We start from the raw sequence: 13,913 nt of genomic DNA, 5'->3' as shown, positions 1-13,913 counted from the left end.
AGACCTCAGCTTCCTCCTGCACTTAGGGTATGCCCATCCACCTCCAGGACCCATATTAACATGAGCCCTCATTGGAAGCTGGATCCCTCTAGGACCAGCATCACCCCTAACAGGGAAGAGCTTTCTAAGGACAGCCTTAAAGGGAAGAGTGAATTTATTCCAACTATGTCAGTCTTGAAAACGCACTGCACGCAGGGTCACTTGGCACTGTCCATAGTGTTGATAGTAAAGTTGTAGGTTGGTAAGGATTTACCAATAAATGAAATGGAACCCACCCTCACCCCCATTCCTTAGGAAAGCTGAGAAGTGTGAGTAGGGCATGGAGACCCTCAAACTCTAAGGCAGGGCACAAGAAATGCCTCAGAGGCCTCTAGAGTGAGCCTCACCAAGGGACCCTATGGCTGGTTGCCATCCTGTTCTTCCAGGCCCTAGTGGAAAGAGGAGTATGCTGGGACACAGTACTTTAGAAAGGCTGTGTGGATACTGAGCTTAGGGTCTTCCTCAGTCCACTCCGCAGGATACAGTCCTCCCCAGACACTCCTTTGCTTGCCTGTTTTGCTTCCTCTGTGAGCAGACCCAAAGAGGTAGGTGGAAAGTGGCAGGCTGGGTGCTCCCAGCCTAGAAGGCAAGTGTAGCTTTATTTCTTGTCTCCTTCAGAAGGCCCAAGCCTCATGGGTATGGGTGTCAGGTGGAAGCTTCGCTCCCCAGCAGCTGCAGGCTCAGGCCTTGCATGTCTACTTCTACCCGGTGAACGCTGTAGTTGCCAAGGCCCTGAATAGGACGGAAGATGTTGAGAGAGCTCTGAGCAAGTCTTAGGACTTCTGGAGGCTGGGTGGAGGTAGCAAAGCCCAAAGGACCTGCAGATGCATCCCCTAGTGGGTTGGAAAGCCACCAGGAGATCTTTCACCCCACCCTTACCAGCCCCATCATGTACCTCAGTCTTGGCTAGCACAGCCTCCACAGCCTCCTTCTGTCGTGGCTCCTTGGTCAACACATAGAGAAAGCCCCCACCACCAGCCCCTGCCAGGCTCTGGCCATGCACATAGGGGGCCAAGACATCCATCATTCTCCGCACAGCCAGGGGCTCAGAGCCTGGAGCCATAAGCTTCTTCTGCTCCCAGTAAGAAGTCAGGTACTGTCCCAGCAGAGACAAGTTTCCTGCAGTTGGCACAGAGAGGAATGTGTGTTTGAACCAACATCTATCCATACAGAAACGAAGTGGCAAGAGGCATTTCTCTGTCAGGATTAATGCAGGCTCAACACTGTGTGGAAGCAGTAATAAAGTCCATAGTACAGACCTGAGAACTGATGTGTACAAAGTAGCTAACCCACACAGTACCCAGCACCATATCAAAGCTATGTAGCTCACACTTGGAGCCCTGCAGGGGTCCAGCTTCCCTGCAACTCAAGCACAAGGCAGAGCCTCTTTCCTCAACTTCCCAATAGGTGGTGCTGGAGGGCCTTTCTCATTGCAGGCTTTGTCCTGTCCTGACAAGTGGCCCCCATGTATAAGAACAAGGAGAGGACAGGAGGTTCCTAGGAGCCTAATATTTGGCTTGTGCTAAGCCTGCAAAGGCCTCTGGCTGAGACAAGGCCTTCATTCCAGAAGCCCTGACCTCTGCTGAAAGAAGCATCTCACCTTGGTGGAAGGCTTCAGCACATTCTTCAGCCTGTTGTACCAGGCTGTGGGCATTCTGCACCACAGCAGGCAGCCGGGCATACCAGCTCCTCAATACATCCTACAGACAGAGCAGGACAGACACAATGAGGATCAGACTCTGCTGAGCTATCTGCATCCCTCTTTACTCTGGGGCTGGGCTCACCTGCAGCAGATTCCGAGCCAGGCGGGTCTTGCCAGTGTAGACTAACAGCAAGTGGTCATTGAGCTTCTGGATAAAGCCCTTGGGCACAGTGATCTCTTCTACTTCTACTTTCAGTGGCAGTTGGGCCCGAGAGCGCCCCACTTTGATGCCAGGCATTAGACCACCCACCTGGTCCTGCCAGCCACCTCCTGTGAACCCACAATGCTATCACTGTTGAGGCTTATCAGGTCCAATTTCACTCTCCCAGCCCAAGCTTATGACCCTGAGCATCTGGGTGGGACCAGATGGGAAGACAGCATTCCCCATTTCCAGCTGAGACAGGTGAGCTTTACAGCTTCTGCCTGCAGACCTGGCAGCAGACCAAAACCAGCAAGATAGAGGACCTGCAATATGGAACTAAGCTTGGATTCACAAAACCCAAGTTGCCTTGCAGACTAAATATGTAATTGGAGTAAATCACACTAACTTTCACTAGCCAGAGGAGCCAAAGGAAAGGGGACTGGATTTCCCTGTAGCCCACTGGTCCCCTGTACCCTACTGCTTATATTAGAAACAAGCTTTTTGGCTGGGCACCAATGGCTCATACTTGTAATCCTAGCTATTCAGGGAGCTGAGATCTGAGGTTAATGGTTCAAAGCCAGCCCAGGCAGGAAAAACCTTAAGAATCTATCTCTATGGGCCAGGATTGGCCTAGTAGTAGAGTGCTTGCCTAGCATACATAAAGACCAAGGTTCAATTCCTCAGTACCACATACACAGAAAAATCTGGAAGTGGTGCTATGGCTCAAGTGATAGAGCTCTATAGCCTTGAGAAAGGCCAAGGACAGTGCTAAGGCCCTGAGTTCAAGGCCCAGGACTGGCATAAAGAAAAAAAAAAAAAGAATCTCTAATTGGCCACCAGAAAACTGGACGTGGAGCTGTGCCTCAAAGTGGTAGATGCTAGCCTTGAGCAAAAAAGCTCAGGGACAGCACCCAGGCCCCAACCCACCAAAAAATAAAATAAGAAAGCTTTTCAGTATACCCTGTGTTGCTGGAAAGATCTGTGTACATCTTGCTTTAGTAAGGAATAATATAGCTGTCTTCCCCTTGTAGCTATACATAAAGTGACAAAGCAGCAGATGTGATGACACACAACTATATACCCTATGACTTTCAAGGGTAAGATTCCTGTTTTTGCTCATCTTATTTCCAAGAACCCAATAGAGGGATTATTAAGGAATGGCTATTATAACTTGAATAACATAACCTCAAAAAAAAAAAGGACTTACTCATCTAATCCTTTTGCTAATGACTACCTGTTACGGGTCTGGGTCATTACAATGAAAGGAGGGGGCTGAGCTGCCAAGGGATGGGAGAAGACACCATAATCAGACATCTTCGTGGCAGTTCTGTTCCAGAATCACTGCTCTACATTGTACTCAGATTCTGGCCACAGAGGCCAAAAGAAGAAAAACCTGGCACCAGAAGCATCCCATTAGATCATATCCTTGGCTAGGCTCTTACTTGCTGCCCTACCATATGGCTGGGGAAAATGGGGGGTTGGGGAAGATACAGATGATACCCCAAGGGAAAAACACATTGCCAGAAGGGCAGATTGAAGGTCCATCCTCCACTCTAAACCCAGTTCTGCCCACAAGCTCTGAAGGGCAGCATGAAGGGGGACAGAATCATGAAAGCAGTCATGTCACCAATGCATAATACACATAAAGACACAGCAACTTCTGGAACTTGGAAGGTGCTTATAAAACATATGCTTTTCCCAGGCACTAGTGACTCAAACCTGTAATTCTAGCCAGACAAGAAAGCCCATGAGACCCTTACATTCAATTACCCAGCAAAAAAGCTGGAAGTGGAATATAGCTCTAGTGGTAGAATGCTAGCCTTGAGTAAAACTCAGGGACAGCCCCATGATGGGCACTAAATAAATAAATACATAAATACACATAAGCTACTTCAAGAGAGAACATTTATGTTGCAAATGACCAAAAGTCAAAGTGAAGCCAGACACCAGTAGCTCACATCTATAATCCTAGCTAGTAGACTGATAAAGGATCAAAGCCAGCTCTGGACAGAAAGTCTGTGAGACTCATCTCCAATTAACCACCAGAAAACTGGAAGTGGGGCTGTGGCTCAAAATGATACAGCACTAGCCTTGAGAGAAAAAAAAAATCAGCCCTGAGTTCAGGCCCCATGACTGACCAAAGGAGAAGGTGGAGGTGAAGGAAGAGGAGGAGGAGGAAAAGGAAGAAGAGGGGGAGGAGGAGGGGGAGGAGGAGGAGGAGGAAGAGGAGGAAATACCATACAAATCCAGGAGAGGGCCTCTCCCATCCCAAGCTATCTTGTACCTGTGGTAAGCACCTGTTCCAGATGCAGTACTGCGTGGATCAGGGCCTCTGTACTCACCACCTGGCCTGCAGCCCGTTGCAATGCAGCCAGGGCAGTGCCGGCCAGGATGCTACTGGTTCCTACAGGGCAGAGAAGAGTACCAGCCATGAGCCATCTCCCCCCAGCCCATCTGACCGCACACCCTCTCTGTTGAACAGAGAGGGATCACAGATGAGACTGAAGAACTGTGACAGGGCCTACTCACCAAGACCAGATCCGTGGGGAAGCTCAGACCAGGTGTGTAGCTCAAAGCCACCCCCAAATTTGCGCAGCAGTTGTTCATACAAGGAGAGCTCAGAGCAGACATGTACAATCCCCGCACAGATAAAGGCTGCCTTCAGCAGTGCCCCTGCAAGGGGATGGGCACAAAGCAAAGAATTTGCCCTCCTTAGACTCCACTTAGCCCACCGCCTCCTCCAATTTCCCAGTCCAGGGCGTAGTTTTTTCATCTACTCTCGAATACAAGCATGTAGGTCATGGATTTTTCCTGTGCCTGTCGGTGCACAGAAGGAGTGACTTCCACCCTTCCCTTTCCTTTGGGACTCCTCAACTACCCTAGCTGGCTCTCAGGCCAGACCTCTATGACCTTCACTTCTGACCTGGAGCATGGGGTTGGCAGTAATCCTTCAGGTCATCCAGGCTCCGGCACACTATCTTCATGGCCATCTCATCCTTCCGAGGTCCCACGGCCAGCCACAGCTCAGGCTCCATGATGCGGCGGGCCCTGGCCCCAATGGGGCGGCGGCCGTCCACTTGCACAGCCAGGCCCAGCACTGCCCCACCAAACTCATAGGCAATGGGTGGCGTATCACTCCAGCCCCCTATAGCAGTTTAATAAGCCCATCACATAGCCTGCCAGCCTAATCCTTAGGGGGCTGGGTAATCCACCCATCCCTAATCCCAGAGGGGCTCACCAGAGAAATCCACACGGGCTGGGCACTCGGCCATCACCCATTGCCCAGGCGCTGGCAGCGCTACTGGCTCCGTGGAAACAAAATGCTGAGCTGTCATCACTGCGTGGCGGATCAGGATCTGTTCGGCCCCCTCATAATGGCGGGCAGCTCGCACCAGCAAGGCTGGCCTGCCAAGAGGGAAGGAAGACGAAACATGCTGAGGATCTGAGGGTAACCCCACCTCTTTCTAGACTTCCCGGGGCCGTGTCCCGACGTAGCTTCTCAATGCCATACTGACTTTGATTAGTACCCACCTGCCCAGCCACTTGTCCCTCTCCTGAGCAAGTGCCTTTACTCCTTTTGACAGGTCTCCACACTCCAGGTATGAAAAGGGTGTCATCCACTCAGGGTTGGCTGCTGGACCACTCCGCAAACCTCCCTGGCCCTCTGCCATGCAGCCCAGCACATCAGCCACACAGGCCAGAGCCCGGGAGGCCACACCAGGGTCTTTTGCCCCAGCTGCAACTGAGGGACCAGGAGTTAGTCAGGGAGGCAGGTCAGCCTCCAACCTCCTCTACTCCCTCAAACTACTCCAAACCCTTCCCTCCTCCCAGCTTCTGCTACGAGATGTTCTCCTCTGTGTACTCCCCATGTTCTCTACACAGCAAATTTCTCATCCTGCCAAGCCCAGCCTAGTCCTTCCACCCCTGCCATGACAGGCTCCAAGACAATCATCTGCATTCAAGTCTCAGCATGCACGGCTCCCTGGGTAAGTGCCTTAAACAGAGATAAAAGTCCACACTTCCATATTCTGCAGAACCATTCATGGCATGTTCACCTCAGGTCTATGGCTCTAAGTATGTGGAGTCCTGAGATGGACTGTCCACATGCCATGGGGCCCTGCTGGAACTCAGCACCCACATCTAGCCCTCGATGCAGAACACACATGTTTGTGGATACCGCAGAGAACAAGAGGCCTCACCCATGCTTCCTCAGAAACCTAAAGCAAACTACATTGGGTCTCTCCTTTGATTTAGTCCCATGGTTGCCTCGTCCTCTAGGTTGATGGTCCAGGAGGTAGGCAGGGCGGGTGGCCCTAGTCTGACTCCCTAGCACAAATGCCTACCACACTCACCCTGGTCCAGCATGGCCAGCAGGGGCCTCGGGAAGCCCTCATGGACAGCAGCCCGGATCAGCGGGCGCAGGCATAGGTCCTGCCTGGCCTCCAACACATGCCTTGCCTTTTGCAAGGCCTGACAAAAGAACAGGTCCCGACGTGAGGCCAGGGTGGCAGCCCGGTCTAGGTGTGGCTGTAGCTGCTCCCAGGACAGGCGCCAGGAGGCTCGCCAGGTTTGCAGGGCCTTGCCCCCATCATCTTGGGGATCCAACATCCACAGCAGGTCCCTGGGCCCCAGGGCCCTCGAGGGATGAAGTACAGGAAAGAGGCGAGCATTGAGGAGGTGACACTCAGCTGGAGGCATGTCTGGGTCCCACAGGTCCCAGTCTCTGAGGTAGAGAGAAGTACATAAGGAGCTGGAAAGAAGCCAGGGTTCCCACCTCCTCCCCAAGCCCCAACCAGCCTGTCAATTCATGGGGACAAGACAAATTCCCCAAAGGCAGTACAGTGGGCCATTTGGGGAAGGAAGCCATAGTGCCTTGCCCAAAGTCAGCACACCCAAGGCTTTGGAGTTACTCAGATGGAAAGTTCCGAAAGAATCCAGCTGTCCCAATCTACCCTGACGGAATGATACAGAAGTAGGTAGGGCTGGGGCCGGGAGTTTTGCCTAGTGGTTAAAGTGCTTGCCTAGCATGCATGAAGACCCGGGTTCGATTCCTCGGTACCACATACATAGAAAAAAAGCCAGAAGTGGTGCTGAGGCTCAAGTGGTAGAGCTCTAGCCTTGAGAAAGTCCAAGGACAGTGCTCAGGCCCTGAGCTCAAGCCCAGGACTGGCAAAAAAAAAAAAAAAGAAGTAGGTAGGGTTATTCTGGAGGCAGTGACAGTTTAAGTCTCGAGGAGCCATGCTGGCTGCTAAGGCATCTAGGGGTCCACTAATGGGGCTTACCTAATGCCTGTCTTCTTAAAGAAGTCATTCCAGGGCATGTTGAGATAAGTGTCTATCCCTTGTCTCTGGGGCAAGAAGACAAAGCAATCAGTGACAGATGGGCCACATGCAGGATAAGGAATACTAGATGAGGCTAGAGACAGCTCCTCCAGCGGGGACTGGAGGAGACAGGGACAGACTACAGCAGCTTCTGAGATCATAACTTTATTTTCCTCCTTTGGTGCAAATCCTGAACTCAGAGCTTGGGTACCATCCCTGAGCTTCCTTTGCGCAAAGATAGCACTCTACCACTTGAGCCACAAAGCCACTCCTGGCTTTTTCTGAGTTATTTATAGAAGATAAGAGTCTCACAGACTTTCTTGTCCAGGCTGGCTTCAAATTTCAAATTTCAAGCACCAATTCTCAGATCCTGAGGATCTATACTCAGTCTCCTGAGTAGCTAGGATTATAGCTGTGAGCCATCAGCCTTCTGAGACCCTCTTAACACTCTTACCCAGGTACTTAGAATTTGGAGCAGAATTCTGAGTTCTAGGCCTGATCCACAATAAATTGCTAAGGGACCCATGGCAAGCCACCTCCCTATCAATTCTCAGCCTATAAAATAGGCATAAAAAATCTCCACCCAGTCTACCTCCAAGAGCAGATAAAGAGCAGGGAGGCAAAGGCCTAATGGGGACTGCCCTAGCCACATCTTCCCACAGCCTAATCCTCAGTGCTCAGAGCTCGCTACAGTAAGTGGAAGCCAGACACCTTTGGGCTCCCCAAAGCCTGAAGATTAGGGTAAGGAAAGGTAACATAGGTGCCTACTTCCCAGCTGTCCAGACGGCCAACAAGGGTGAACACATGGCTCAGAGAGCCATGCAGCCGCACATGATGTCCCTGCAGGACGAGGTCATGCAAGTCCAAGCCACGCAGTGCTTCAGACTGGGCTGTATCGAGGCCACTCAAGAAGCAGCCAGTGCCAATGTGAATAGGGCCCTGGCAGGAAGAAGAAAGGCATCTTGGGCAAGCAGACATCTGCCACTCGCAGCACAAGTAACACACACAGAGCACTGGCCACCCTTGCCTCTCCTCTTTTCCCCCATGCTGCCAGGCCTCACCTGCAGGTGGCAGTGCTGCAGGACACTCCGAGGCCCCAGGTGCACAGCACCCTCCAGCAGGCAGTTGATCACAGAGCACCCCGCCCCCAGAAGCTGTGGCTCCTGTGAAACCAGGAGAGATCACTAAGGTTAAAGGTCAGGGGCTAGGGACACCCCAATTTTCCCCTGCAGCACAATATCAGCATGGGGAACATCAAGGTTCTGGATCTGCCCTGGCTCCAACCTGAACCCTATTTCCCCTCCCCCTAGCTACACTCCACTACTGCCACCCTAGAGTCACTTCTGAACCTTGCTGCCCTATTCCTTAGCGCCATGGTACTGAGCCATGTCTCTGTAAACAGACCATGCAGAAAGACTTTCCTCAATCAGATAGATATACTTCAAAAGAGTCCTGACTTAGCCACTTACTGGCTCTGTGGCCTTGGGTAAGTTACTTAGCCTCTCTGGACATCTAATGCTTCATGTATCAACAGAAATAATAATAATATCTATACTTATAAGGTATCTGTTCTAAGTATGGGCATTTCCTTCCTGTAAATACATATCCTATCTGACCCCCAGGTACCCAGCAGGCACCTCTGAGAGGCGGCTGGTCTCACCTCCACCTGAGAGTGAACAATCTGGGCCTCAGGGGCCTCAAGCCTTGTGAGGCACTGCAGGAATTCACTGGCTGACGACGTCATGTAGCTGTAGCTACCATCAGGAACATACACTGTAAAGACACAGCAGTCATCCCTATCCCATGCCTGCAGCTTCACCAGTGTCAGACCAGGTGTCATGCCCACAGACATCTTCTGACACTATGAGAGCAGGTGTGCCAATGAGCCCACTGTGCAGACGGGAATTCTGAGGTCCAAAGTGCAGCCTCCCCGAAGTCCCGCACATAGCAAATGGGCCGTTTGGGACTGGAAACCAGGAAAGAGACAAGAAAAAAACCAGAGGAGAAGGAGGCATCTCAGCAGGAGAGCTCTGAATGGGGAGAAGGCACTACCCAGTCCATGAACCAGGCTGCTTGGCCCAAATGCCAAGTCAGCCTTATCTGAGGGTCCTCACCTCCACAGTCTCCCAATCCCACAGAGAGGACAGTAAATATTCACCCATGGTGAGGGTCTGATCACGAAGCTCCCTCCACAGCTGAGCCCGGGCACCAAGAAGATAACCTGCTACGCCCATATCACCTTGCCCCATCGCTGGAGGCTGACCAGCCAAGAAATTCTCCCTGCTCACATTCCGAGCCATGCATAGCAGGATGTCAAAGAACAGAGACAGCTGGGAGAGAAAGAAGAAGCCTAGTTAGGGGAAGGGGCAAGCAGGGATACAGGCTGGGCCTGCAATCCTGAGGCTAAGCCAGAACTATTCTATCTGCAGAAATTCTTGCCCATTGAGAGTAAAGGTCTGAGCTAAAGTCACACAGCACCTTATTCCCAGTCAGAGTACCCCAAGCACTGCTCTCCCCCTCCCCACTCCTGCACCAATCACCTGGACAGGCCGGGCTCCAGAGTCCAAGCCCATATAAGTACAGGCATCCAGGGGTGGACTCACGTGGGTGGCCAGGAGGTGTTCGGCTGTCTCCACAGAGAAGAATACAACCCCAGATACCTGGAAAGACCCACGGGGGGTTGGGGGGAGGGAGAGGGAACCCTAAGGTGAAGCTCAGACAAGAGGGCACATGTAGTAAGCCAGGTGCCATCCCAGACCAGGAACCTTAGTTTTCTGAGTCACCCAGCACCCAGACTTTAGGCTTACTTGCAATAACTTCCACCAAGGAACCTTCTGGGATGCCCCCCTCAACTCTCAGGCCTCCTTCCCTACAGACTCTGGGATTGGTCCCAGCATCTTTCCCAATACTCCCTCATTCCTGTCTTTCATTCTGGAAGCATCTTTGAGAATGGTTCTATCTCCTTGCATTTGCATACCTGACTTGAGTTGCTTCTAGGTTTTGTTTTGTTTTTTTTTGGGGGGGGAGGGTCATGGGGCTTGAACTCGACCTGGGCGCTGTCCCTGAGCTTTTCAGCTCAAGGCTACCATCCTACCCTTGAGACAAGCCCCATTTCCTGTTTTTCTAGAGTTAATTGGAGATAAGAGTCTCAAGTCTGGGCTGGGAGTTTGGCCTACTGGTTAAAGTGCTCGCCTAGCATGCATGAAGACCCGGGTTTGATTCCTCGCTACCACATACATAGAAAAAAGCTCAAGTGGTAGAGCTCTAGCCTTGAGAAAGTCCAAGGACAGTGCTCAGGCCCTGAGCTCAAGCCCAGGACTGGCAAAAAAAAAAAAAACAGAGTCTCAAGTCCTTTTGTGCCCAGGCTAGTGTTGAACCTTGATCCTCAGATCTCAGCCTTCTGAGTAGCTAGGATTACAGGCATGAGCCACCATGCCTGGCTCTATTTCTAGGCTTTCTGACTCAAGCCCAGTCCCAGAATTCCACAAGACTGCCCCTTCCTCAGATTCTGGCTCTTGCTGTTCTTCTGCATGCCCATTTCAGGCCTTCCTTAGATCCTGGTTCTAGCTTACCCTGGAATCTTCTAGAAGGAGTAAGACTCTTCCCAAAATAAGGAAGGGAAACTTTCCCTCTCCTCTCCCCCAAAATTTCCCAAAGACTTCAAAACAAGACTCAGCATCCATACCAGAGGTACCTGCCCATCAGTCAGAATACACTGCTGGATCTCTGCCTCAGTGCCCTGGTAGTAAATGTCCAAAACGAAGCCCTGTGGGGAAAGGGAAGATGACAGAATTAGGGAAGAGTGCAAAAGAGAACTTAGATGGCAGGTGCAGCCATGTCAGCAGGTCTTCTCCAATACAAACCCAAGACACAAGTCAGGCAGGTACCAGTGTCATCATGGGGGCACAAGTGACTGAGATTGTATGCCAGACGGTTAAGGGCAAGTTTGAATCACTTTTACCACCTCTGAGCCTGAGCACAAGGCCTGGCATACAGATGGCATGAAAGGTACTTTTGGCATGGGACTATCAGAGCTATTTCCATAGAGCCACTTCTCAGATTCAAGACCACATAGGAACATCTAGGATAAGAGGTTGCCCAGTGTGTGAGACCAGAAGGCCATTCCAGCTCAGCTGACCCCAGGAGACCCTACCTTTGAGTCAGTCAGGTAGACACCATGCTTCACAGCATAGGCTGGGCTCCCAGGAAAAGCAAACACTCTGGCTCCCTGGAAGTCATCCCAGTTGATCCCTGTGAGGTAGTTCAGTCAGGGGGCTCCCAGGAACCCCCAAACCCAAGGCAGGGAGCCCCAGCCATGAGAAAGTGTCCAAGGCTAGAGCATCCAGACACCTCTAAAAGACAAATACATTTCCAAAGCCAATCACATATTCCTCTGGGAGAATGAAAGCCTGTCTTTTCCTAAGGCTCCTCCACCAAGTCCTGGGGTAAAAGGGGAAGGGTGATTGTATCCATTCCACAGATGGACAGACAGAGTCCCAGCAGGGCCTGCCTCTTGGTCTGGGCTTCATTCTCCATATCCTGAACCTCCCTTCAGAAAAGGGCAATGGCAGCCTAGGGACAGAGTAGGCTAGAAAGGTAGAGTAGGCCTGAACTGTGGTGAAGGAAGGTAGTCCAGACTATATCAGGCTCACCGAGGTTTGAAGGAACGCACAACAGCATGTCAGTGCTGCAGACCCACACACCGGGTGGGGAGCCTGGACCCAGCTGCAATGGATGGGGGGGGGGGCGGGGAGAGAGAGAGAGAGAGAGGAATGTATGAATGTAGCTGGTAGCTGGCCTCCTCTTCTCCTTCACCTCATCCCAGGGGACTCTGCTACAGAAGTGCCAAAGACTCTGAAGCCAGGTGAGACAGAGGCTGCTCACTGTACACCCCATCTGGGACCACATCTTCCCACAAGATGGCCAAGACTAATTTATTATAGCTCTGAGAAACCTGGCACCCAGAAAATGGCTCTTCCTGGGAGCCATGATCTAAGTGGGCACAGACCCTAGCTGATGGTATAATAGGGAGAAGTGCTTGTTGGGGATTAGGCCCCTGGACCCCCAGCCTGGCCTCACTCGGTGCGTCATGATGTCCAACAGGCAGTCCAGGTTGCAGACCAAGGCCTCCACAGGGGCCTGGAGGTTTTCCTTTGGGAGGCAGGTGAAGGCTCGGCCACAGTCATCGAAGGGGAAGTCTCGACCCTGGGGTGGGAGCAGGGACTGTGAGGAAGCCCTTGGGACAGAGAAACTGGATCATTGCATCAACTGTGCAAAGGTGCAAGGCTGGTGGGTGAGTAGAGGATATTAAAAAAAAAAAGTAGGATGTGGCCAGGAGTTTGACCTAGTGGTAGAGTGCTTGCCTACCATACATGAAGACCCAGGTTTGATTCCTTGATACCACATACATAGAAAAAAGCTGGAAGTGGTGCTGAGGCTCAAGTGGTAGAGCTCTAGTCTTGAGAAAGACCAAGGACAGTCCTCAGGCCCTGAGTTCAGGCGTCAGGACTAGGAAAAAAAAAAAAAAAACCTTAGGCTGAGGGTCAGGAGTTTGGCCAAGTGGTAGAGTGGTAGAGTGCTTGTCTAGCAGGCACGAAGACCCAGATTCGATTCCTCGGTACCACATACATAGAAAAAAGCTGGAAGTAGTGCTGTAGTTCAAGTGGTAGAGCTCTAGTCTTGAGAAAATCCAAGGACAGTGCTCAAGCCCAGAACTGACTAAAAACAAAACAAAACAACAACAAAAAAAATACGCTGAGTGCTAATTGCCTGTAATCCCATCTACTCAGGAGGCTGAGATCTGAGGATCACAATTCAAAGCTAGCCCAGGCAGGAAAATCTTTGAGACTCATCTCCAATTAGCTACCCAAAGCCTCAAGTGGAAGTGTGGCTCAAGTAGTAGAGCATTAATCTTGGGCACAAAGGCTTAGGGACAGTGCCCAAGACCCAAGTACATGTCCCAGGACCAGAACACACACACACACACACACACATGCACGCACACACGCACGCACGCACGCACGCAAACCAAACTCCGGGGCAGTTCCAAGATCCTGAGGTTGAATTGAAACCTCGTATCTCTTCTCTCTCTCTCTCTGTTTCTCTTTTCTCTCTCTCTCTCTCTCTCTCTCTCTCTCTCTCTCTCTCTCTCTCTCTCTCTCTCTCTCTCTCTCTCTCTCTCCTCTCTCTTTCTCATAGTAACAACAATAGAAAATACAAATATACCTGGGCCAATGGCTCATGCCTGTAATTCTAGCTACTCAGGAAGCTGAGATCTGAGGATCAAAGTTCAAAGCCAGCCCAGGCACTAAAGTCCACGAAACACTTATCTCCAATTAACCAATAGAAAACCGGAAGTGGTGGTGTGGCTCAAAGAGTAGGGTGGTAGCCTTGAGCTGAAGAGCTCATGGAGTGCCCAGGCCCAGAGTTCAAGCCCCACAACCAAAAAAAAATGTAAATACATTTAAGATTGATTCTGATTCTCCCAGATTTTCCCAGTGAACACTCTATACACACAATGGTAGAATAGTCCTAAAGGTGGAACCAGGGTTACAATCTTCTGTATGGCCCATACCCCAAATTCCACCTACCATATGTAGAATGAGGATCCAGGCTGAGTGCAAGACATCAGATGTGACCACCTGTTAGGAGCAGGAGGGCCTAGTTAATACAGACAGCCCCTGTCTAAGGAATGATCCCAACACAAACC

The 13,913-nt window shown here is 51.2% G+C and overlaps 1 protein-coding gene across 1 annotated transcript in view; it reads right to left on the bottom strand.

Moving 5' to 3' along the window:
• Positions 1-148: 148 nt before the first annotated feature.
• Fcsk (fucose kinase) overlaps positions 149-13,913 on the bottom strand; it is a 14,075-nt gene continuing 310 nt past the window's right edge. The window contains 21 exon segments of the mRNA XM_090357053.1: positions 149-771; positions 935-1,158; positions 1,640-1,739; positions 1,824-2,011; positions 4,168-4,287; positions 4,413-4,556; positions 4,807-5,028; positions 5,122-5,288; positions 5,415-5,625; positions 6,236-6,606; positions 7,166-7,230; positions 7,973-8,143; positions 8,266-8,367; positions 8,865-8,977; positions 9,363-9,534; positions 9,745-9,864; positions 10,890-10,970; positions 11,358-11,455; positions 11,857-11,929; positions 12,284-12,409; positions 13,795-13,845. Of these exon segments, the coding sequence (XP_090213179.1) occupies positions 670-771; positions 935-1,158; positions 1,640-1,739; positions 1,824-2,011; positions 4,168-4,287; positions 4,413-4,556; positions 4,807-5,028; positions 5,122-5,288; positions 5,415-5,625; positions 6,236-6,606; positions 7,166-7,230; positions 7,973-8,143; positions 8,266-8,367; positions 8,865-8,977; positions 9,363-9,534; positions 9,745-9,864; positions 10,890-10,970; positions 11,358-11,455; positions 11,857-11,929; positions 12,284-12,409; positions 13,795-13,845 (3,021 nt within the window). The 3' untranslated portion in view covers positions 149-669.

Source organism: Megascapheus bottae, chromosome 24 (genome assembly GCF_031878675.1).
Source record: "Megascapheus bottae isolate mThoBot1 chromosome 24, mThoBot2.hap1, whole genome shotgun sequence".
Classification (NCBI taxonomy): Eukaryota; Metazoa; Chordata; class Mammalia; order Rodentia; family Geomyidae; genus Megascapheus; species Megascapheus bottae.
Note: the sequence above shows the minus strand (reverse complement) of the source record. Positions and strands in the feature narration are given on the sequence as shown.